We start from the raw sequence: 23,238 nt of genomic DNA on the forward strand, positions 1-23,238 counted from the left end.
AAGGGAAAGACGACATATTAAAGTCAATGAGGAATTTTAATTTGTGCTACACATTTTAACAAATCACAAATACAGGAACATTTAAAAATACATATACTTCTCTATTTCCAGAATGTTTACGTATTGATGACAGCTGTTTTAACATATAGCAAAATATTTTTTCTTTTTTTCCAAAATAAGAAAAACAAACTTCTAAATAGCTTTATCATTTAGCAGATAAAGCAGCATACAATCATTACACATCTTTTTTTTTTTCTTTCTTATAATGTGCAACAATGATCACTGAAATATTGCGCAAGTTGTGCCTGATTGCCAGCTTTAAAAGAAGCCTGTGAGATTGCATTCAGCTAAAGGCAGAGTGAGAATGAGTGAGAAGAGAGAGAGGGGGGAGAAAGTGCTGGAGAATGTCTGATTAAGGCAGTGTGTCTGTGCCAACAGCTCGACGCCTCGTTTGAGGCAGAAAATATGGAGACTGCTCACTGAGGAGAGGGAGGAGGAGAAAGGTAAAGGATAAAAAGGTCAAAATAAAAAAAGTGGGGAGCAAAGATTAGAAAAGATGCCAAAAGTACCCTGAAGAAATAAAGAAAACATCAAGAGAGCAGATGAATATGTGGTCATGTGTTGGTCCCGCCCTTCCCCTTATAAAACCGATACAAGTCTACTGATGCAACGTAACTATCACCACTGTAGTGTTGCTAATTGTGTACTGTTAAAGAAGCGCTGTATTAATCTACAAAAAAAGGTTAAGCTGTCTACGGGTTAAAGTAAAATGACAACGAAAAATGTAGAAATACTTAAGGCTTTAAGGATTATTTCAATAATGCTTTTCTGTGCTAAGACAAAAACTGTACGCACAAGCTGTTCCATTTCTCCTTGAACCACTACTAAAAAATAATAATAATAATAATAAAACAACAATCAGTTTGTCTACATTAGGTCAGCTCCACTTTAATCAACTCCGAATAGTTGCCTCTTGTTTCTGCCCTTTCTTTGCTACAGCTCTGCTGTCTAATCATGCAGGTCATCTTGAATTTAGCTTTACTCTGACAAACCGCACTGAGCTGCAGGGAACCAAGATCTGAAAAAGTCTTGGTTTGTTTTATGAGTTTTCCTTTCCATTACTTTTACAAAAACATTACCCTGTTCTTATTGTGTGAGAAGGCAAGAGGAAGATGCCTCACATTCAGATCCAGGCCTCAGTGTATACACGTTTTTTTTCTCTTTTCTAAGAAAGACAACCTGTTTTTTTTCAGTAAGGATTGCCTTGTGAAGAGTACAATCATATTCTTAAAAGTCTCCCAAACATCAACCCTGTCAGTGAAAATATACAGTTAAGTCCTCTCTTATCTTTATGTCCACAAGTGTGTGAATTTACACATTATGTCATCTCTGATTATCACAGCTTCTTCCGTTAATTTCAGCCATTTTCAAACATGCGAACACACATTCCCTGGTTTTAAATCAAACTATGACTCTTATCACAAGTGCAGGAGAGGTGAGTTCTTTGGCCTGAGAGCGACTGATGCATTCAATCCATTATCAAGAGGAGACCAGTCTGATAAGCCAACATTCACGTAGAAAAAGTAGTGCTGAAATGATTATCAATATGTATAATGCTCTCACAAGCTTAACTCAATTCTTAATTTATTGTGAATGATGGATCACATTAAAAAGTCTGTAAAGCTGAAAAAACTCCTGAAAGATATTCTTTATACATTCAGAATGTATTTGAAACGTTTCATCTATTTTTGACCAAAATATATGTTCCTTATAAGTGAATTCCCTTCTGTTGAGAGAGGCTGCCTGTACATTTTTTGGCCGTTGCGGCTGCAGTCATATCAAATGAGTATAAAAGGCAAAGCAGTTTGGGGACAATAAGAAGGCTGTCCATCGGGTACCTGTTAAGAGGCCCTGGGGTTTTTACATCCTGGGGTCTTGGGTTTGTGATGTCATGGCAACGATGACAGGCTGCTGGGCAGATGTTACCTGATGATGAGCAGATTCAGTCCCACCCTCGTTCTCCATCTTTGGCCGCTTGGCCTGGGGCTCACCTGGCTGCTCAGCTAAAGTTTCTGCATTGGGGTGTCGGCTCACCAGCACTGGAGGGGAGCTGGAGGCCTGAGCAGCCAGGATCTGGAGAGGACTACAGAGGCCTGGAGAGGAAAACAACATAGCGCATCAGTATGATTTCAATCCCCATCTTTCTAAGCTTAAACGTCTATTTTCTTCAGCATGACTGCTGTCTGTGTTAAGTAACTGCAGAACAACGTACCAGATGCAATAGCAAGGCTGTTCGCCGTGGCAACAACAGCAGTGGTGTGTTTGCCATTCTGGGTCACCGGACGGACAGGAAGTTGATGTAAACCTGGGACGAAGTTCCTCCCATCCCCGCCCTGCTGCACCGCACTGTCCACAGTCTGGATCACTTGCTCCCTGTTCAGCTGGGCTTCTGATACAAACACAAGTACACCATCTTTAAAAATAGAACCACAAAACCTGTTTAATGTTCATGAAAGTGTATTATATATGATCAGTCAGCTCAAAGCAGAGTTGAGGTTGATTCATAAAAAAAAAAAAAAAAAAATCATCATTAGATAATAATGTTTATCATATTTATTTCTGTTCCATCCAAAATCCCCAGCCTGAGAGGAGTGAAAAGATGTGAAATGAAATATATTTATTTCTGAAGCTCCAGTGTTTATCCTGCTCTGCATCGGTCTTGAAACCTTCCTGCCTTCTAACCTCTCTCCGTTGTTCAGCATCTCCAATATTAACCCTAGTTTTACCTTGTTTCTGGTCGTGGAGCTTATTAGGAAAATGCCTAGGCTTTTAAGGTCGGGTAGAATCACGTAAATCTGAATCAGTTCGGTTGCCTGCTTTCATTACTGCAACACTTGTTGGTTTACCATTAGCCTGGCAAACCAAGGGGCAAAACGGCCGTGAGCGGGTGCCGTAAAACCGCCTGCTTCTCTGTTCAATGTAAAAACAAACCATTCCAGACCAGAATCGAAACTTTGCAGGAGGACATACTGGCTGCTGCATTGTTGACAGAGAAGCCAGCACTCAACATAGCTTGATTCCTTAATGTCTGATGATATAGTAAGGTTATTTATCATTTAATACAGTAGATTTTTTTTTTTATCTCTAAATAAAGGGGAGGTAAAAGCAAACCTAATCTGTCAGAAATATCCTCAACACTGCAGATAAGTGCAAACAATTACAAAGTATGAAAAGACAAGATCCGCATTAAATAAGAAGACCAGCTTGTGTACCTATCAGGTACTAATGTACATGTAAAATAAAAAAGAGCATCCAAGAGAAATTTCCATGGCAGTACCTCTGAGATCACTGTTGCCCTCTGCTGCTCCAACAGAGGATGTGCTGTACCCATTCAGAGGATTGGATGCAAGAGGGGCACTGGTTACCACCCTGAGCATGGTGATGGAGGACTGAGGGGCGTTCTGAAGCAGGTGGATGGGCTGGACTTGACCACCACCACCTGGAACTAGAGCAAGGGCTTTCCCTGCCAGGTGATGGGGGGCAGCCATGATGACAGGCTGAGCACTGACTGGAGATCCTGCACAGAGACACAAACAAGAATTGTACCTGTTATGTAGTGTGTGAAGTAGGGCTGAACTTGCCATGAGCACATAGTCAGACCTGAAGCACATTACAGTATGTTGCCACTTCAGTGTTGTTTTCTCTTTATAAGACATGTCCATGACTTATGTACAAAAAGTATGTCTGATATCACCATCAGTAGTCACAGAACTGACCACTGTGCATGCAGAGTCTGTGTGTTTCGGCATAGAAAAATGCACAGGTTACAGGTAACGCTGCTTTGTGACAGACACATCAGCATGAAGCTTGAAGCAGACAATCACAGAGTTGAATGAGTGGATTCCTCGCCATCATCAGTCCCTCTCCCCGGTGCCAGTTAATGCTGTGGCCACATATACCGACCATTAACAGAGCTGATGTGCTGCTGATTGTTCACTTTTGAGGGCGACACCTGCAGCTAACATGGTGAATCGGGCGTTGGTCACTGGCAGCTCGACATGGTGAGCTTTGGTTTAATTAGAAGTTACAATCACAAGGCTGGTCTTGTTGGCCTAAACTAAACATAACTTTGAACTTTGTTAGGATGGGTTGATGACGTGTAACACAATTGCAAACCACAAGTTTATTTTTGAAGTTTATGAAGAATGTGTAGCTCCAGCTGATCTCTCCACCTTTCCTACTCAGAGTTGCTGTCAGAAGGACCAAGGGTGTGATGAAAGTAGGAGGTGGCATTTGAAATCAGAAAATGACTTAAGGACCCACTTGAGTAAAACTGTCTGATTAAAAATTTCAATGATGTACATAAAAAGACACTGCATTCATCAGGTCAAATATTCTTTAAAAAAACAATATATATCGCAGAAATAAAAATATTGTTCCCAATAACGTTCAGTTTTAGTATGACATGTTACACATATTACATGTGTGATTTTGATTGTGTTTTGTATCTCACCTGGGGCACTCTGAGAGTACCTGTACTCAGGCACAGATGCCAATTTGTGAGCTAGCTGCTCATGGTGGTCATGGGGAATGGGAGAGCCCTCCCTGCTCAGACATTCAGGAGTCTGCAGCCCGCTGGATGGAGGAGAGAGAAGCCCCTGGTGGGTCGGGGATGCAGGGGCACTCCTAGAAAAGTAGTAATGAGGAGACGACCAAAGAAATCAATAATTACATCGAGAGACTTCTTGTGATATACAGAGCTCCTTCACTGCCAGTGCCTAGAAAAGACTTACTTTGTTCTATCCAATCAAATGATAGCCAAGAGCAGAAGCAGAGAGATAAAAGAGAGTGTTATCAGAGTCAAGTCAGAAGCCAAAGAGCACGAGACCAGAAGTGGCTGACAGCCTAGTGTGTATGTGCTCGAGAGCTGCAACAATGATATAATAATAATAATTATAAAATATATTATATAAAGAAAGATAAAATCCCAATACTGACATGTTAATTATTGTTTAAGTCATGTTTCAAGTATAAATAAATAAATCTAATGCTTTCAGTTCCTTGAATACCATTTTCTTGGTCATTAATGATAGTAGAATCATTGAGTTTGAGACTTTAGTTTAAAGTATATAAAAAATATTAGCAATTCTATTTTTTGATGAGCATTTTCTTACTTTATTTTTATTTTTAAGACCAAACAATATCTCTTGTTAGAAAGGGGTGGGTACATGGATAATGACATTAACCCTTTGGTGGCAGACTTATTAAGCCACAAATGACCCACTTACCTAGAAGAGAGAGGTCCGAATGGCGTCCTAAAGCAAGCCACTCCTCTTTGCCGTCTTTTCCTGAATGCCTGTTCTACCAGCTTGCTCTCAGAGGCGGAATCTACCCGCCAAAAACTACCTTTCCCCGGCTCATCCTGAGATCGAGCCACCTTCAGGAAGTAGCGGTTGAGAGACAAGTTGTGTCTGATCGAGTTCTGTGGGGAGTAAAATGTTGTATTAAGTCACTTGATGAACAGAAATCGTAAACTGAAAGGAAATATGACAGAAATTGAAAAAAAATTCTTTAACCCCTGTAAATAAATTAGCTTCTGTTATATCACATTTTTCTGACTGTATCATGCAACCATACTGATCTAAGTTTTACTAGGCTAACCTTCCTATACTTTGAGGCTTTTTCAGTGCTGACATTGGGAAGCCATTACACTCCAGTTCAACAAAGAGAGCATACCTGCCACCCCTTGTCTGCAGTGCGATAGTAGGGGTAGTGTTTGGTGATGTGGGCGTATATGCCACTGAGAGTCAGCTGTTTGTCCGAGGCAGAGGAGATGGCCTGGACAATCAGCTGTGCATAGGAATAAGGGGGCTTGGACTCATCCTGGACAAACAAGACACAAGTACTGACATTAACACATTATAAATCACAAACTGTACAACGAGGACAGTTGAAAAGTTCAAAATGACATCTCCTTCGGGTAAAATAAATAACTCTTGATGAAGTGACTGTGTTCTCACCTTGGGGCTGTCTCCGCCAGCTGACTCCCCACGCGGCTCACTTCCACCACATCTCTGATCGATGAGGCTTCGTCTCTGCTCAGAAACGGCCTTGGCTGCAAATTCAGCTGCTAACTGGAGGTCAGAGGTCACGTTGCGTCCATAGCGATACCCTGATGACCCTGCACCTCGTGGACTAGCCGGACAGGAGTTAGGAACACTGGAGAGGAGAGGAAACAGTTTGGTGTTAAAAGCTTAAAGTGATGGTTTGAGGCCACGACTTAAAGCAATACGTAAGATGTTTCTACCTTTTACCAATAAAAGAGCTAGAAAGATCTGCTGTGGTCAGAGATTAATGAAATACAATTGTATAATTTAATGAATTTAAAAACAATGTGTCTGGCTTTCAATCTCACTTGGTTAGACCTTTGGACATATACAGCCTTGAATTTATGTGATCCTCTTGTTAGGGTCAATAAACATGTTCAAGGTGAAGTTCTCTTAACAACATGTTGACTGAGTCTGAGACAAGATCAACTTCTAATATATTTATGTTGGTGTGTATATTTCAAATATATTATTTGATATATTTCACCTATAGCCTCCAATTAAATTATAGTTCTTTAGTCAACACATAGAAAGCCTCAACACTTTATTTGATACAATTATTACATATTCAAATTTGTTTATAATTATATTTATATAGTCATAATCATTCAACTAAACACATTGAAAATAGTGAAGTGATCCTCATTTTTATATTTTCAGTCTCTTATTCATCTTACTATAATCCTGTGAAATGAACTTATTTTCCTTTCGAAATAAAATACACTGACCTTGTCACTACATTTATACACGTTTATGAAAATCCTCACTTGTTTCTGATAATTTCCTCACATTCACCTTTGACAAAGTGCAACACTGCAAAGAGTAGAATGAGTTCAGAGGTGTAAAGACAGAACTCTGTTACACACCCCGTTTGGAAAAACAATAACAGTTCAGATCCATGCTGTTCAAAACACATAAAGTGATCATCAGCACACCATAATGATCTCAAATGCCCCAAAGTATGTCAATTATTAACCCGGTTTTATCTGTTGATGTTAGGAGACAAAACAGAGAGAAAACTCAGCAAGTTATATAACACACACCTGCCTCTGTTAGCAAAGTAAACACTGGTTTCTGGGAGAGTCAGTGTGCTTTGATTTGCCTTTAGCAACAGAGAGCAATGCACGCACGCAAACACACACACACACACACACACACGCACACACGCACGCACACACGCACGCACACACACACAGAAAGAAAGAGAATATGTTTGTATTTTTTGGCTGAGGAAACTGCAGGAAGCTGCAGGCTGTGTTTTGAGAGCAGCTCTGTGGGCTCGATGTTGAAAGATGAATGAAGACGAACAAAACTTCTACTGTTTCTCTGGGACATCTTAAGTCTAAAAAACGTAAACTTCATTTAAAGTTTTGTATACCTCTATGAAGGGTCAAGGGTTTTTTTTCTTTGCTTTTCGGTTGACTCGGTTACAAGCAAACAGCCCTGTCCACATGTGTACATGGGCCAGCAGTACAAGTGTGAGTGCTGACAGAGGAAAGTTATTGTACACAATTCATTTTAGTTGCCAAACAGGAAAAGTGACTCTTAACTGCCATGTGAAGTTTTACTGTTGTTGTTTTAAGAAGGAGCATGTGCTTTTACACAATAATCTCCCATTGTATTTGCTGTACGTGTGTGCTGTTACGGAAGGAGGCACAACAATCTGCCCGAAAAAGGCCACAGTGGGAATGTGGTGAAGAGATGTATGAGCAAGGGTCTTTACTCTGTGTGTATGTGTTGTGTGTGTGGGTGTGTGTGTTACTGCGTGTGTTAGTGCGTGCGTGTGTGTGTGTGTGTGTGTGTGTGTGTGTCCACGTGCAAGAGAACAGGAGCTGAGGGCTGTGAAGGAGGGGTGGGGGGGCTCTGAAAAAAGGAAACCAGGAATGGACAGAAAAACGGCCTACAGGCAAAACAATCTGCCCGACAGCCAATCACGCGCCTCAGAGCTGCAGCCATTCCATATAAGGCAGGCACACATTGGCTTAGATTGGTGGGGATGTATGATGTAGGAGCCAACACACACCAGCAGAGAGCGCACTAAGCACTGTCACCACTTGCCAGATGCACATGCTGTATACATTTATAGAGCAGTGATTTTCAAACATGTGCTATCACAGCTCATTCGAGAGCATGTTTCCATGTCAATAGTAAAACACTACAGCAGCTGATGAGCACACCTTCAAACAGACAGGATATTATCAGTGGCATGAGCTGCAAGTATTAAGATAAAACAAAGGGAAATTAAATCCACACTGATGACTGAATAAACATGCACAGACCAGAGACAAGCTGAGAATGTAAATAGCTCATATACTTTGATAAAAACCCTTATTGTGTATACATCATTAAGTGAGCTATAAAGTGCTATTTGGTTAAGAGGCTCTCAGTCTACATGCATGCTCCTTCATAACTTATAAACATTTTGAACAAGCGGCCTTTCCTTTGCCAAAACAAAATGACACAAATTTAAATAGAATTGTCTACTATTATTAGATGATGATTAACTGGTAGTGTAAATATTTATATACAGCAAGATTAAATCTATCATATGGCTGCTGCAGCAAGCACATAACCTGATTCTAACTTTTTAATGATATGACCTTGTCTTTTTTATTTAATAAAAAAGTAAAAGAAGTGGCTCAATATGATTTTCTAAATCTTGTGGCTATTTGATCACTTTTCTCTGTAGTCACACCTGCAGTGCATAAACCTGAAGTTTACCACCACAACACACAAAGGACATCAACTAGTCTTCAATATATAGAAAGGTCTTTTGTGTTTGGTGTTTATGGATGAAAATGGAAGTGTCTAATATTACAAATTGACATTTAACTGGTAGTGTAAATCTTTATAACGTCTAGATTTAATCTATAATAATAACAATTACACAGATGTAGAAGCCAAGTGGCCAGGACTCCCCTTTTAAAGAGATAATATATCTCAATGGGAATTTGCCTGTTAAAAAAGAGGTTTAAAAAAAGAAAAGAATAGGAAAGGGGGTGCCAGCAGCTCAGTCTGTAGGGACTTGGGTTGCAAACTGGAGGGTCACAGGACCAAAGTGTGGAAGCTGGTCTGGTTGCTGGAGAGGTGCTGGTTTGCTTCCTGAGCACTGCTGAGTGATGTGCTATAGAGCAAGGCACCAAACCGAAATTGCTCGGTTGCTGCTACACGTGCGTCCCCTCACTCTGTTTGTGCATTTGTATTCCTGGCCTATGTTTGAGTGTTTGTGAAAAAACAGAATTTCCACTTGGGGTTAAAAAAAAACTAATGTACTTTTGTACATTTGTACTAATGTTGATTTTATTTTCTATGTTTGTATTTTGTGATATATTGTGTATATCTGTTTTTGTATATAGTCCAAATCTTTTACAATTTTGCTTGATTTTTACTTGATGCTTTGGCAAACTAGTTCCTAAAACTTGCATGTAAATAAGGCCAACGAACTGAATTTAACGTAAATTAGAAACAAAATTAGTACTTGCATATTTCAGTAAATTAAAAACACTATTACATTATTCTCAGAAATAAGATTATGATGTTTCAAACCCACTGGAGAGAAAGTAAACTACACTAAAGTCAAGCAAGCTTAGCAAAGAGCTTCAATAGTAACAAAAAAACAACAACTGAGAAGAGGTGTGTAAAAACAAATACAATCAGCTCTACATCTTTAAAGTCTGTGAATATTTAAAGCTGCGTTTGCATTTTTAAATGCAGGGGTTGTGTAGGTTGTTTCTTACCTGATGGTACCAGTGGGCGAAGGCAGTGGAGAGCCAAACGCTCGGATGTGCTCTTCGTGCTGCTGCATTGTGGGAATGCTGATTTTGAGGGGGGAAATGTGGGGCAGAAGAGGGCGAGGGGGAAGTGCAGGTTGCTCCCTCTCTCTGTGCTCGTCTGGCGCCAGGAGTGACATGAACTGGATCTTGATTACTGTGCTGGGAAAACGAAACATACACCTAGAGAGCAATATAGTAAGAGGCCAGGGATAGAAGAAAAGAGAAACACAGTAGGTTTGATTAATTCATTTTCTCTTTTATAATGCTCACGAGCTGAGCATTTTCACCCTTTAATCATCAGTAATTCATGTTGAGATTTAAATCATATCACCAGATTTGTCTCAGCAGATGAAGTTCAAAGTTTTTTTTAGAAATATAAGTTTTATGTTTTCTGAGTATTTTTCAGATTTCTTGTCTTCAAACTCGAAGTTCTTTTTTATCTTTAATTTCACAGAAATCTAAATTTTCAGAACCATAAGAACTCTATTTACTAAGCGAGATCACGTGATAAGACTGCACCCAAAAGAGCACTTACTAAATGAACCTTGTAATGAATATGTTTTGTAAACTGTATATTCAAAGGTCACAAATGGACTTCAAATGAACAGATGTATTTTTTCATAACAGCAGCACATTCACAGAGCACACATACACAGTAAATATACACAAACACCAGAACAGGGAAACATACGGTATATTGAAGAAAAATAAACTCAACCACATCTGAATGCTTTTAGTTGCTCAAATCAAAACACAAGAACAATGTGTCATTCTCAATAGAAAGAGTAATGTCATTATCTTTACTATAATTGTAGAAAGCAACATCTTCTTTTTTATGTTGATGGGAGTTCTGATCTACAAAACTATCATGTGCAGGTTACATTATTTGTGATTTATTTTAGCAGGAACAGAGCACATTAGAGAATGTTTGAGGCAAAGATATCAAGTTTGGAGTTCTATGTCTGAAAAGGCGAGTTGTTGCTCTCAGCCAAATAATTTCCATGTAATAGTCCTTGTGACAGTGAACCTCATAGCAAGTAGCAAATTGGCCAAAAATGAACAATGTGCTAACTTGACCTGCATTTTCTCCTTCTTCAGCAGGTCCAGACAACTGCTCAAATAAATCCTAGGGTGAGTCAGGACCCAAGATGGTTCCAGCTTTAACAAAACCCTTGAAAGGCATATGTTTGTAGAACAGTAGTTTGTACTACTTAATGTTTTACAATGTAACCTTTAGGACTAAATGTGAACGTGTTTCTACCATCAGGTACAGACAGCAAGGCCCTATATTTAAAGTTGTTGCCCACACTCTTGTCTGATCAAAAATGACATTCTCTTTGAGTAAGAACTAACTCCCAACTAATGCTAGGGGTGCTGAGCTTAGGCTGAGACCTCCCTGTGGAGGAAAAACAACTAACGATACTATTCAAGTAATGTCCTATCTTTACTTCATAATCTGTCTTAGCTGAATAACCAAAACTAAATCAACTAACAGCCTGCTAACAGTTGTCTACGCCGAGAGCAGTTCATCCTCCACAACTGAGTGTCCATGTGAGGGGAGCACTGCTGAGGGAGTACAGGGGCCTGACAAATACAATAACTTTTGTTTAAATCCTTCACTCGTTCGATCTCTACGCCCAAGTAGCAAAAAAAGAAAGCAACTGTTCAAAGAAATCACATGACTTTTTGAATCGTGTTTGCTTGCAGGCATGTGAGAGACTCCGAGACACAGTGGAAGAAGGTTCAAGGGTTTAATTAATGGGACTGAAATTAAGCTTCTTTGGCATAATTCAACTTGGAACTGCATATTCTCAGAAACCCATCATGCCCAATATTAGTGTGTGTTTAATCCACTGCTGCAGAAATGTGATCGCTTAAGAAGATAGATGGTTAATTAAAATGTTTTTTATTAAAGAGCCATGAGGAAAAACTGCTTCAGCCTGGAGAGAATATCAGACTAGGTGGAAGATGTATTACACAGTAAAAATAAAATCTTAAGAGGAGTGCTTATCATTTCCAATGTGAATGTCTTGGTTGAGGCAAAACAGACGTTTTCACTTTTTTCATGATTCCTCATTTGATTCATAAAATTGTCAAACAGTTTCTTTTGTCCAAACAAATTGAATGAACAACAACTGTTAATGAATATAATAAAATAGAGAGAAAACAGCAAATCCTTCATTAGAAAAATAGGACAAGCCAATGGTTGTACATTTTGCTTTGAAAATAAACAATACCATAAATCATTCCTCAAAATTGTTGCAAATTAATTTGGAAGCTCTGGTCTAGACTTAAGTCCTACCTACATTTTAAGGTAAGACTAGAAAATTGCTGCATAAAAAGTGAGTGAAACTTGACAGAGCTTGTTGTGCCCTGTACAGTAAAGTGGAATATCTGGCATTCCTCAGATGAACAGAGATGATACACACTAAACCATATTAGTGATTAAGCTGAAGTCTCAGCAAAAGGTAAAGGGGTGAACAAATGAAACTCTTTTGTGTTGTATTTTACTTAGGTAATGGCACTCTGTAAAGACCTGTTTATATGCAAGTGTCTTTTCTCCCAAAAGTATCGAATCATACACTTAATTGTATGTGATTCAATGACGTAACATGAAATAATGTAAAAATCCTTTAAAGTGTTAGGATAACTTTAATGACAATTGTCAACTTCCACATCGGAAGAGTTCCAGTTTATTTAATGTATTCTTTCAGACCAACACATGCGTAAATGGTTGTGTGTTGAATGAGGCCTTGGTTTGTAAGTCTTGTGTTTACTCCATGTGCTCCTGCAATGAGGATGTCATTTCAGACTGTACTTCCTGTTCAAGGCCCGACACGCCCCCAAACAGTTTTAACAGTTTTAACAGCCAATCAGAGAGGACACAGACTGAACTCTCTATACCCCCCCTCCCCCTCGAAACCTCCTTCTTCCGCTCCACCCAGTGATTGACAAACATTAAGTGTTACATTTATAACAATACTTATTTTTGAGTTTAGCCACTGAGCGCAAAAAATAAAAATAAAAAATAAAAAATGTCACACCATGTGGTTCGTAATGATAAAACGCATTCAAATACTAAACAAAAAACACCTTCCAGCAAAACTGGTGAGTTAAGCTGTCAGGGATGCGTTTGTTTACTCTACTGTAATGTGACGGAAACGTGAAAGCTTTAAAAAAAAAAAAAAAACAGCTGACATTATCGCCGAGAAAGACTGCTGATACAAGAACTTAACTTGCAGCCAAAATGTCGATATTCTGATATTTTATAAGGATCCGGAGCTTCGTGCAGTGGCCAAATTCAGCTATCAATAATTCACAAAGCGGGGCGAAGTTTCTTTGGGGTCTCTCTAAACAAATAGATGACAACTACACGGATACAGTTATGGCATTGCAATCATGAGTAAGAGCCTCACTTTCCAAACTAAAAGGTAAACACACATTTATCCGAAGCTATGACAAAACAGACTAAATCAAACTCACTCTCAGAATCGATTGGCAGTATTAATGTGGAGGTTTTACTTAATTATACTTTAAAAAATCTAGCCTACAAACCAAAACTTTTAAGAGCCTTTACTGGTGTGTTCAAAGACATCTTGTTGATGTGGGGTTTTTAAGTTGTGGGTGGAGATGTTAAACGGAAAGTAAATATATAATGACATGGGGGGTCATGATACATTTTTCCCCCCCGTAGCTACCATAATAAACATGTCCGGTAGCATCCATGCTAAAGTAACTTACTCTCGGGGTAGCGGCAGCGGCGGCGCCCCTCTCCGCTGAAACACACCGTCGACGAACACGCCATTCTTGCCCAAGCACCGGAGGGAGAACCCGTGTGCCTCGTCGTAGGTGATCTGCAGATGTCGCCGTGAAATGAAACTCGAATGACCCATGTTAATGTCCACTGAGCCGTGAGACGAGTTCCGGCCGATGGTGACCGTCCTCTGGCGCATGACAAACTCAAAGTCCCGGCCCTCAAGTCTGGCCAGGGCCTGTGGAGGAGGGCACGCTAGGCGAATGGGAAGAATCCCGGCGTCGGCACGGGTTTCCACCAGCGGAGGACCCAAGAAGCCAAACGAAGGCTGGTGATAGGGGTGCGAGGTCACCGCAACACGCACGGGACTGCACGGTGCCGACTGTAAAGCCAGCAGGGCCCGAGCTCCGGTGTCTTCCCGGTAGTCTGCCATCTTCTTTTCGCAGGGTTCAACTAAAAAAAAAAAGAGAAGCACACTTTACTTCTCTCACACTCAAGAGTTGCAACGAGAGAGTTTTCGGCGAGGGCACTTGTTCACTCCGTGGCTGACAGAACAACATGGAGTCCGGGTCCGGCGGGTCGGGGCAAGAACGGGACCGGATCCTCCGCAGGAACGGGTATGGGTGCTGCGTTCACGGCCGCCTTTTACGAGTATCTTTTTTATTTACCTATTCGCATCACTGTTTATTTAAGGTATAACAACAGGATTTGCGTGTAAGTGACACATGTAATTTTTAAGCGATAGAAGTCCAAAGAAAGTTGTTAAAATTTAGATTTTCCAGTTTCCTATTGCTTTAATTTTAGTTTATGATAAAAGCTTATTTTGTTACTAAACACATAAAAACTCCGCTGATGTTGGTTCAGGGATTTCTGAGGTTGAAGTCTGGCGTCTACTTAAATAAGATACAATTACATTAAACAAGACACACTGCTTCTAATTGAATAAAGAAAATACTTAGGAGAAGGTATCATAGAGTAGCCTACAGTCAAGGCAATGGCGCCAAATCTGGGAGACTTATATTGTTGTCGACAGAAAAGGTTAATTGTTGTATCACAAGCTAGTAGCAAGTGACAAACCATATCAACAAAATATTAGTTGACAACATTGTGACCATCATCATGACTGGAAGTTCTCTTCCTTGAACGCAACATGTGGGCACCTCGATTGATAGGCTACAGTCGGTGTCGTCACACCAGAAAACTGCAGCCGAAGTATCTCGAGATTTGTGATCAAGTTTTGTGTTATTGAGAGTTTACGATTTATTTCTTTACTTTCATGTCATTTCGGAATTGTGAATGGTAACCAGATCATGTGTTTCTAGGAATTGGACAAGGCATATAAAGGCTAGTCAGACCAATCAGCTGTCATATTGATTGGAACTAATTATTTATTTTTAATTGTTTGTCTTATCATTTAAGCTACAGTGTAATGAAGATGAATGAGAAAATAATGATTGACAGACTTTGTCTATTATCATCGATTGTTGAAATGCTTAGATAGAAGCCTGCACAGTTTTCCTCTATCCCAGCCCCCAAGAACATGTGGTGTCTGCAGGGAAGCTGGTTTGCCCACCTCAGACTTTTTTTTTTTTTTTTTTTTATCTCTACCCTCTGTTTATAAACATGGAAAGAACAAGATGGATGTAAAACTCGGATAATGGATCTTTGAAGGAGCCGGAGGGTGTACATTTACCAAAAAGGATCAACCACATGAGTGCGCTGTTGTGACATGAAGCGTTCATAGAAACAGAGTCAACACCATAGACTGTAAAAATAAAAAACAGTCAACACTGGCACACAGATTTCTCGAAAGGCACTGAAAAGAGGGAAAAAAAAGTTTCACTTATCTTAGGCATGTTCTTTTAGTGCTATTACTTGGCTTTCAAAGGGGAGACATTTCATTGCAAGTGTAACTAGCTATTGGTCACTCAAAAAATGACGATTTATTTCTGTACAAAATATTTGAAAAGCTTATTAAAAAATTTGTTGGATAATTAATTCCATAAAATAAAAAATTGGCAACTATCTTGATAATAACTTAAGTAATTTTTCCACATAGTTGTTTAAAAAAAAAAAAAACTAGCTGCTCTTTTTTCTGATAATATCCAGATTTGGATGTTGGTCGGATCAAAAAATACATAAAGAAAATGTTACTCTTGGTTCTCCAAAAAAAAAGAAAAAAAAAGACATTTCTTTCTGCTCTTAACATTTTTAAAATCAAACAGTGATGGACATAATAATAAATTGCATTCCTGTTTAAAAAAAAAAACTTTTCACAAACAAAATAAAAAAATGCATTTCATACTAAATGAATAGTAATATTATTTTTATTTGAATTGTCCATTTACTTTAATCAAGCAACAAGTCTTTATTTGTATAGCACCTATTCATAAAAAAAGACACTTTACAAAAAGAATAGGTCTAGACTGCACTTTTTGTTATATTATTTACAAAGACCTTAATAAAATTTGGCAAAGTTACAGTGGCAGGGAAAAACGACTTTTTAACAAACAGAAACCTCGAGCAGAACGCGACTCATGATGAACAGCCATCTGCTGCTACTGTGTCGGACCTAAAATGTGATAGAGGGAGATAGAAAGAAAGAAAGAAACAGAGCAAAAACAACAGCATTGAATGAATGAATTTATAGCTACAATGCCAGTAACAATGATAAAAATAGGTTTTATTAGCTGTAACAACAATGTATGATATAGACTGATCATTCTGTATATTGCTCATTTATCATGACATTTACAGAATCACATGCTGTGTTGTGGTCTGGGGAAATGTATATAAAGTTAAAACTGATCCCATAATTAAACTCCAGAAAAGAGCTGAGTCATAAATAAAGCTGGTTACTATGATTCTATATTTTTTTCATTTACAAGGTTCTTCTTATCTTAAATATTTACTTTGTATTGTATGTAAAAACATGACTTTTTCAAGCTAGAAAAAAGTCTGTTGATACTCAACCATTTTTCAATTAAGAGAAGATCATTGTAATTTAAGAGGGTCATGTACGTTTGTAACATCAAATACAGATCTGTCTCAGTTTTGTGAGTCGAACTATGGAACAGCCTAAGTGATGAGTTGAAATTGTGTTGTACTCTACAGAGTCTAACAAAAACCATAAAATGTAAATTAATGAATAATTAAAACATAAAATTGTGAAGAATTAAGGAACAATTTAGAGTTCATCTGCTTTGTTTTTCTTTCTTTTTTGTATTGCTGATGTTTTGGGTTATATCAGGGTTATATTAAGGATTGTATAGAATAGGTAGAAATAAGCCTGGGCTCAGCCTATTCCTTTTTTGGTCATTGATTGTTTGAATTTTATTTTGTGAAATGGACCAGTGTAAACATGTCAAGTGTTTCTTTGTATCTGTAAGTGGAATATTTACACACAATGTAGTCTTATCTTTTAATGAATAACCCCAAAAAACATCCATTCATTATTAACATTTCAAACTGTAATAGTAATAAAATAGGAAGGACAGATAATGTTAATTATAAATATTTACAAGAGTTACATTAACATGATAATAGAGCTACACAGTGGTGCAGGGGTTAGCAATACCATTTAACAGCAACAGCCGGGAAGGTGCCTCTCTGTGATTTACTGGCAACAAGTCCAGGGTGTACCCCGCCTCTTGCCCAATGACAGCTGGGAACAACTCGAGCCCCCCAGCGACCCCGGATGGGACAAGCGTTATAGATTGTAGATGGAATAATAATTGTGATATTCAATTTTGTAGCACTTGGAATCAGAAAGATGCACATTATTAGATATACAGTATACTTATATAACATTTTAATTGATGTGTTCCATGACATTTCCCTGATTACCTTAAGACTTTAGAGTTTCTGAATACTTTTTTTTATTGCAGGCCCATATTCTATACACTGCAAAAAAAACATGAACACCTGCAGAATCAGGCTGCAATAAATATTACTTCTTTGTAGCAGTGAGACAATCACAGGCAGATGGGAGGACTCTTGTTAGGAATAACAATATACAATTATATATATATATATATATATATATATTCTGCTTGCTGTGAAATAAATTCCCATCACATTTTTAAAGAGCTTTATGAAAGAATTTCCATTTCTCTATCTTGCTGCTATTATGCTATCCCCATCCCTTGTAGCACCAGCACAGTAACTATACAGGTGTCAAGTCAACAACGTCTGTATATAGATGAGAAAAACACAAATCTCCTTTATTGTTTACACAGAATCTACAAGATATCCTTTAGTCAAGACCTTTTAGATCAATAATGATGAAAGCTTGGACAGTAAAATAGAACACATAAATGAGAAAGCATAACAACTTTTTTTTTTTATGAAGGTGGTGGAAGAACTTCTTTGTAGCTTGTGAATTTCCCCCAGGAATCAATACAGATTAATTTAATCAAATACATATTTGATGCAGCTTTATGATTCATTTGCAGTTCAAATGTTGCAGTATTAATTTGATTTCACAGAAAACGTAGAAGCTAAAGTTGCCAAAGAAATTCAGTAGAGAATGTACTACAGTATAACATATAAATGTTACTATATACAGCAGTTGTTTGAATTTTCTTTCTTTCCACTACTGAAAAGGGAAAGGTCTCTTTTTTACCATTTGTCTGTAAACAGCATTAAAAGATATGATTACAAAACAACTGAAGGATTATCTTTCAGCATGTTCGTTTGAGCCTGCAGCCTCTGGCCGTGGCACCAGCTTGAGTTTGATGGGCCGTTTTGGCGCCAACAGGCCCATTACGTCCATCTCAAAGGGGACCTGGAAGGAAAATAAGTGTATTCAAAGTCAACAGGGCATAAAGCTTCTTGCACTGTCACAAAGGGTATAAAAATGATGCAACAAACAGATAGCTTATCAATAGCTTGGGCATTATATAACTTTCAATATTTCTATCAAACTGGCAATAAATAATGTTAAGACAGGATAAAAAAAAGCATTAACAAGCAGTGTAAAGTTGAACATCTGTGGTCTCACCTCGGTCTCCTTGCACACAGAGAAGCTGTACTTCTGGAGGATCTCCACCACCGCTAGTTTCATCAGCACCAGAGCAAACCGCATCCCGATACAGTTCCTTGGCCCGGCCCCGAAAGGCATGTACGTGTATGGATCAATACGCTCCTTGTTTTCCTTACTGAACCTGTGGGTACAAACATGCCAACGCAAATACATTATTAATAACCAAATCGAGAATCCCACCTGCAGGGTCTGAAGAAGTTGATTTCCTCACCTCTCAGGTTTAAACTCTTCCGGTTCGGGCCACACTGTGGGGTCCCGGTGCAGGGGCCATGTGGGTATCATAACAACCATCCCTTTTGGTATCACAAGGCCATTTATCTCCATGGATGACTTGGCAACGCGCTCCAGACGAGCAGCAATGGGGTACAATCGGAGAGACTCGTTGATGACGCTGTCTAGATATTCCATCTTTATCAGAGCCTGGTACTCCACAGGAGTCTTTAAAAAAATCACAGAGACTTGCTTTTACAAGACTTCTTTGAATTCTTACTTTTGCTTATGCTTCTATTCAGGAGGAGACCTCCATGCTGTCATATCAGGCAAAGATAGGACCTTCAACAAGTGCTGAAGGGAAACACTGCAGGTTGTAATGAAAGGACAATATCCTCCTGAATTCCTTTATTGGGTAAGATGTGAAAATCACCGTCTTCAACTATACCCCCTTTATTAAATTCAAAAATTATTGAAGAGGAACAAGCTCTTAAAGTAAATTGTGATTTACAAATTAATAATTGATCTGGCATGAATTCATCTCCCCTCAGGAGACCATAAACCAATAAAACAGCATTAAAATATTTAGTTCTTGCCCTTACTGCTACCTCAAATGCTGTCCTCTACCAACTACCAGCGTACCTTGTTAGGGAAGGTGGAGTCGATCTCCTGCTGCAGCTGCTTCATAATGTGAGGGTTTATGGCCAGATTGTAAGACAAGAAAGTGAGAGAGGTGCTGGTTGTTTCATAACCAGCGAAGAGGAAAATCATTGCTTGAGAAAGGATCTCATGATCACTCAAACCTATGGAGATAGTAAGGACAAATATGTATTATTACTTTGAGTTGTGCTTTCATATGTATGTACTACATGTCTGTGCATTGTATGCTACCTTTTTCATGCACTGCTCCACTGGGGTCATTGTCCTTCTGAGAGTCAATCATCAGCTGAAGGATATCCACTCGAGTCTAAAAGAAGACGTTTAATAGAATAGCTCTATATTTGTATTCTTCTTGTACACACATGCACAGGAGATCTTACCTTTTGCTTTGTGGTCTCTCGATTAGACTTAATCTTTTGCAGCGCAGCATAAAAGAAGTCAGTTACAGATGAGGGGAAAAAGGAATACTCCAATTTTTGGAATAGTGGGCCCATAAAAGGAAAGAAACCTGGATTCAAGCAGAAAGAAAAACAGTTATAAAGTACACAGAACAGACAGTGACTGCACTGACAGCAGACATTCACAGAACAAATATTATTTGTTTACTCTCCACTTGAAGCACAGAATCTATACCAATAATGAGGAAGAGTGGGCTGAAGAGGTCAAACTTCAGCATCTTCTTGATGTTAGTGACGAACGGGTCTGAGGGGTTGTTAAGCGAGTCGATGTCGACACTGAAAGCTGTGCTGGTTACTACATCCATACTGTAGGGTCCAAAGAACCTGAAGAGCACACACACGTGTCACAGATATACTTCCATTCTTAAAATGACTTGGGTTTTATACATTTTCAGCAAAAACTTATTTTGGAATATTAAGTGTTAATGTGAAGTGTTCTTACTCCTTCAGCTCTAAGGGTTCATCCTTATCGGCTTTCTTTTTCATGCCACTGATCAGGTTAGCAGAGTGGTGCTTCATGATGTCAAACATCTAAAAAATGGGTAGGAACAGATAGACATAAATAACAATTGTACACAGGTATAATAAGGGTAATGAAACTGGAAAATAAGTTACACAGTAAAAAAAATCCTGCTGTTTCTTTTTATGCTTCCTTTGGATCAGTGATTTCCAACCAGGCTGAAAAACGAAGCCAACACAGAAGATTTTCACAAAGACTTCAGTTCATCCAGGTATGCCCCATTGCCTATACCACCTTATTTAAACATCATGTAAACCATTTTTAGAACATGGTGCAAAACAAATTTGAATTGTTTTAGCTTATGTTCCTATCAATGACAACTGTACTGGGGGTTGTGGATAACATTTAGGCTTTAAGTTGGCAGAAGTAAGAACGTGGTGGCTTTGAGTAAGTGCATGTTCCACACACCTAACTTGGGCTTTTGGGTATCAGCCTCCAAGTTCAAATATGATTACTAAAATTTTGTGCCAAAAACCAAGATGGCGATGGCAAAAATGCCTAACTTGAGGTTTCGATGGCAGTCCACAAACCAGTAAGTGGCTTCACAGTGGCTACTTTTTAAAACAGTCAGTTTGAAAGACTTTGAAATGATTATAGGATATAGCTGAAGGGTCAGAAAAGATAGAAGGCGTGCGTAAAAAATAATATTATCTACTTATGTTTTCAACAGTTTTTCTTCTGTGGAGTACGACTCTGAACCCTTTTAGATTCAAAATATTTCTAAGAGATCACCAGCCACTGCTGTTGGGGAAATATTGTTGAGTTACCTCTTTCAGTTTCCCTGAAGTGAAGGAAGGAGAGAGGATGCTGCGGATCCTCCTCCACTGCTCATCCTCAGCGACAGTCACAGCATCATACAGGGGTCCATTCAGATAGAAGTTCTGTCACAAAGTTAGGAAGAGAAAGTTGAGTCAGGAAGCAGAAACTCTAATACTAGAGTGAATGAGATCTATGTTTAGTATACATACTCTGCGGTTGGTGAAGAGAGAGTAACACTCCTTTACTAGAACAGCTTTAATCATGGCAGGATCTGTCATACATATTACGGGCTGACGGCCATCAAAAATGCTAAGAATGAAATATGATGACAAAAAAACAATCAAAACATGGGGGAGACTTTTGTGCAGCCATATACGTTTACCTTTTTAGAATTCAAGCACAGTAAAAACAGATGCGTCGATGTGTACAAGTAGCTCTCTAGAGAAAACAAAATACATAATGTGTATAAACACACACATTCGATCCAGCATGCACACTTACCCCCACGTTTTCCCATACTTCTTAAAGCAGTTTTCATCGAAGCGGGTGAACCCCTTGGTACAAGAAAAACAATAGACACAATTATTTTAATTTCACCATAACATGGTACAGATATTTGTAGGATGAGAAAATATTTTTTAAATGTGTGAAACAATAACAAGAGTACAAAGGATAATCTGGAGTTGGTACAGAGAACTTGTTAACATGATTTTATTTTATGTTTTTCACAAAATGATCACTGTTTCATCACAGCTTCTTCTAAGCCGAAACAACTCTATTAAAATGAAACTGAAAACATTTATCAAATCCTGAGGGATCAAATTATAAATGAAATAAACTTTCGTTAGATACTTAAATGTGAACTTTCACAAATAAAAAGTAAAAATGAGCTGAGAAGCTAATTTTTCATTTATCACCACCACATTCTTCTGTGGTTTTAAGATGGAGACTGCTGAAACAAAGCTGTAAAAACAGTACAAATATTTGACTGTACACCACCTATCATCAATGTGCTCATGAATGAACTCATCAAAACTTTGAACATTATCATACATAACAACCAGTTCATTTTGCTATAGTAAAGACATCCAAAGGCTGGAAGGACTAGATCTGTTCAATTTATCGCCTTAACTTTCAGAAAAAAAGACTCAACTGTCTACAAGAAAACTCTACACCAAGCCACGCCAGACAGATTTTTAAAACAAACATTCCACTTCTTCAGGAGTTCCTTTGTACCATTATTGACCTCGCTGAGCCACTAAACTTTAGTATAAATCTATAGTGTAATTTCTCATTTACCAACCTTTCTATATGCCAGCATAGTGCCAAAAAAAGGGACTGGTTTGGGACCAGGGATGCCCATTTTCTTAAAGGTGTTATATGGCCACAAAGCATACCTGTGTATAGAAAACAGATATAGAAGATTATTTTTCACACCAATACATGAAAACAAGCACAAACACATTATACATGGACCACACACTCTTTAAAAACTTACACAAATAATAGTGTGATAAAGGCGACCAGGAGAGTCCATGTTTCAGCGGAGAAGTAGAACTGGTAGCCCATCTCTGCACCTTTTCCCTCTTCTGTCAGTGGCAGCAAAGGTTCCACTGAAGCCCCACATCACAACCAAAGGCTTTTATGTCCTGCTGCACAAACTGGTTGCGTGAGTATGGGAAGTGTGTGGGAGGTTAACCAATGGCAGCAGGCGATGTTAAGTGAATTATTGACAGAAAAAGACCAAGAAGCATATATTATTATCTTGTTTTATTAGCTCAGGCCTCTGTGACTCTGTAATTTTGTGACCTAAATTATTATATTGCTGTGTTATGAAGCACACACAAAGTTCATTAAATAAGCAGTAAATGTTATTAAAGATATCTAACTTTTTTTCTAATGGCCTTGTGTTTTCTATTTGAATGCTTCAGGAATCCAAGCGGTAAGCTTAAA

The 23,238-nt window shown here is 38.6% G+C and overlaps 2 protein-coding genes across 2 annotated transcripts; both read right to left on the reverse strand.

Annotated features, from left to right (window-relative positions):
* Positions 1–17: 17 nt before the first annotated feature.
* On the reverse strand, positions 18–14,185 carry foxk1 (forkhead box K1). Its single transcript, XM_061055449.1, has 9 exons — positions 13,622–14,185; positions 9,845–10,060; positions 6,021–6,219; positions 5,737–5,883; positions 5,289–5,482; positions 4,514–4,686; positions 3,338–3,577; positions 2,273–2,449; positions 18–2,153 (listed from the first exon to the last, which is right to left on the reverse strand). Exons 1-9 carry the CDS (start codon positions 14,065–14,067, stop codon positions 1,921–1,923), a joined length of 2,025 nt encoding a protein of 674 aa, XP_060911432.1. The 5' UTR covers positions 14,068–14,185; the 3' UTR covers positions 18–1,920.
* Positions 14,186–17,836: 3,651 nt separating this feature from the next.
* LOC132988257 (cytochrome P450 3A40-like) lies at positions 17,837–22,938 on the reverse strand. The gene is made up of 13 exons (XM_061055538.1): positions 22,784–22,938; positions 22,589–22,682; positions 21,787–21,839; positions 21,495–21,594; positions 21,294–21,407; positions 20,449–20,537; positions 20,182–20,330; positions 19,929–20,056; positions 19,780–19,855; positions 19,531–19,691; positions 18,890–19,116; positions 18,637–18,799; positions 17,837–18,420 (listed from the first exon to the last, which is right to left on the reverse strand). The coding sequence occupies exons 1-13, from the start codon at positions 22,852–22,854 to the stop codon at positions 18,310–18,312; spliced, it is 1,536 nt and encodes a 511-aa protein (XP_060911521.1). The 5' UTR covers positions 22,855–22,938; the 3' UTR covers positions 17,837–18,309.
* Positions 22,939–23,238: the final 300 nt, after the last annotated feature.

The sequence above is a fragment of the Labrus mixtus genome, chromosome 2 (genome assembly GCF_963584025.1).
Source record: "Labrus mixtus chromosome 2, fLabMix1.1, whole genome shotgun sequence".
In the NCBI taxonomy this organism is placed as follows: domain Eukaryota; kingdom Metazoa; phylum Chordata; class Actinopteri; order Labriformes; family Labridae; genus Labrus; species Labrus mixtus.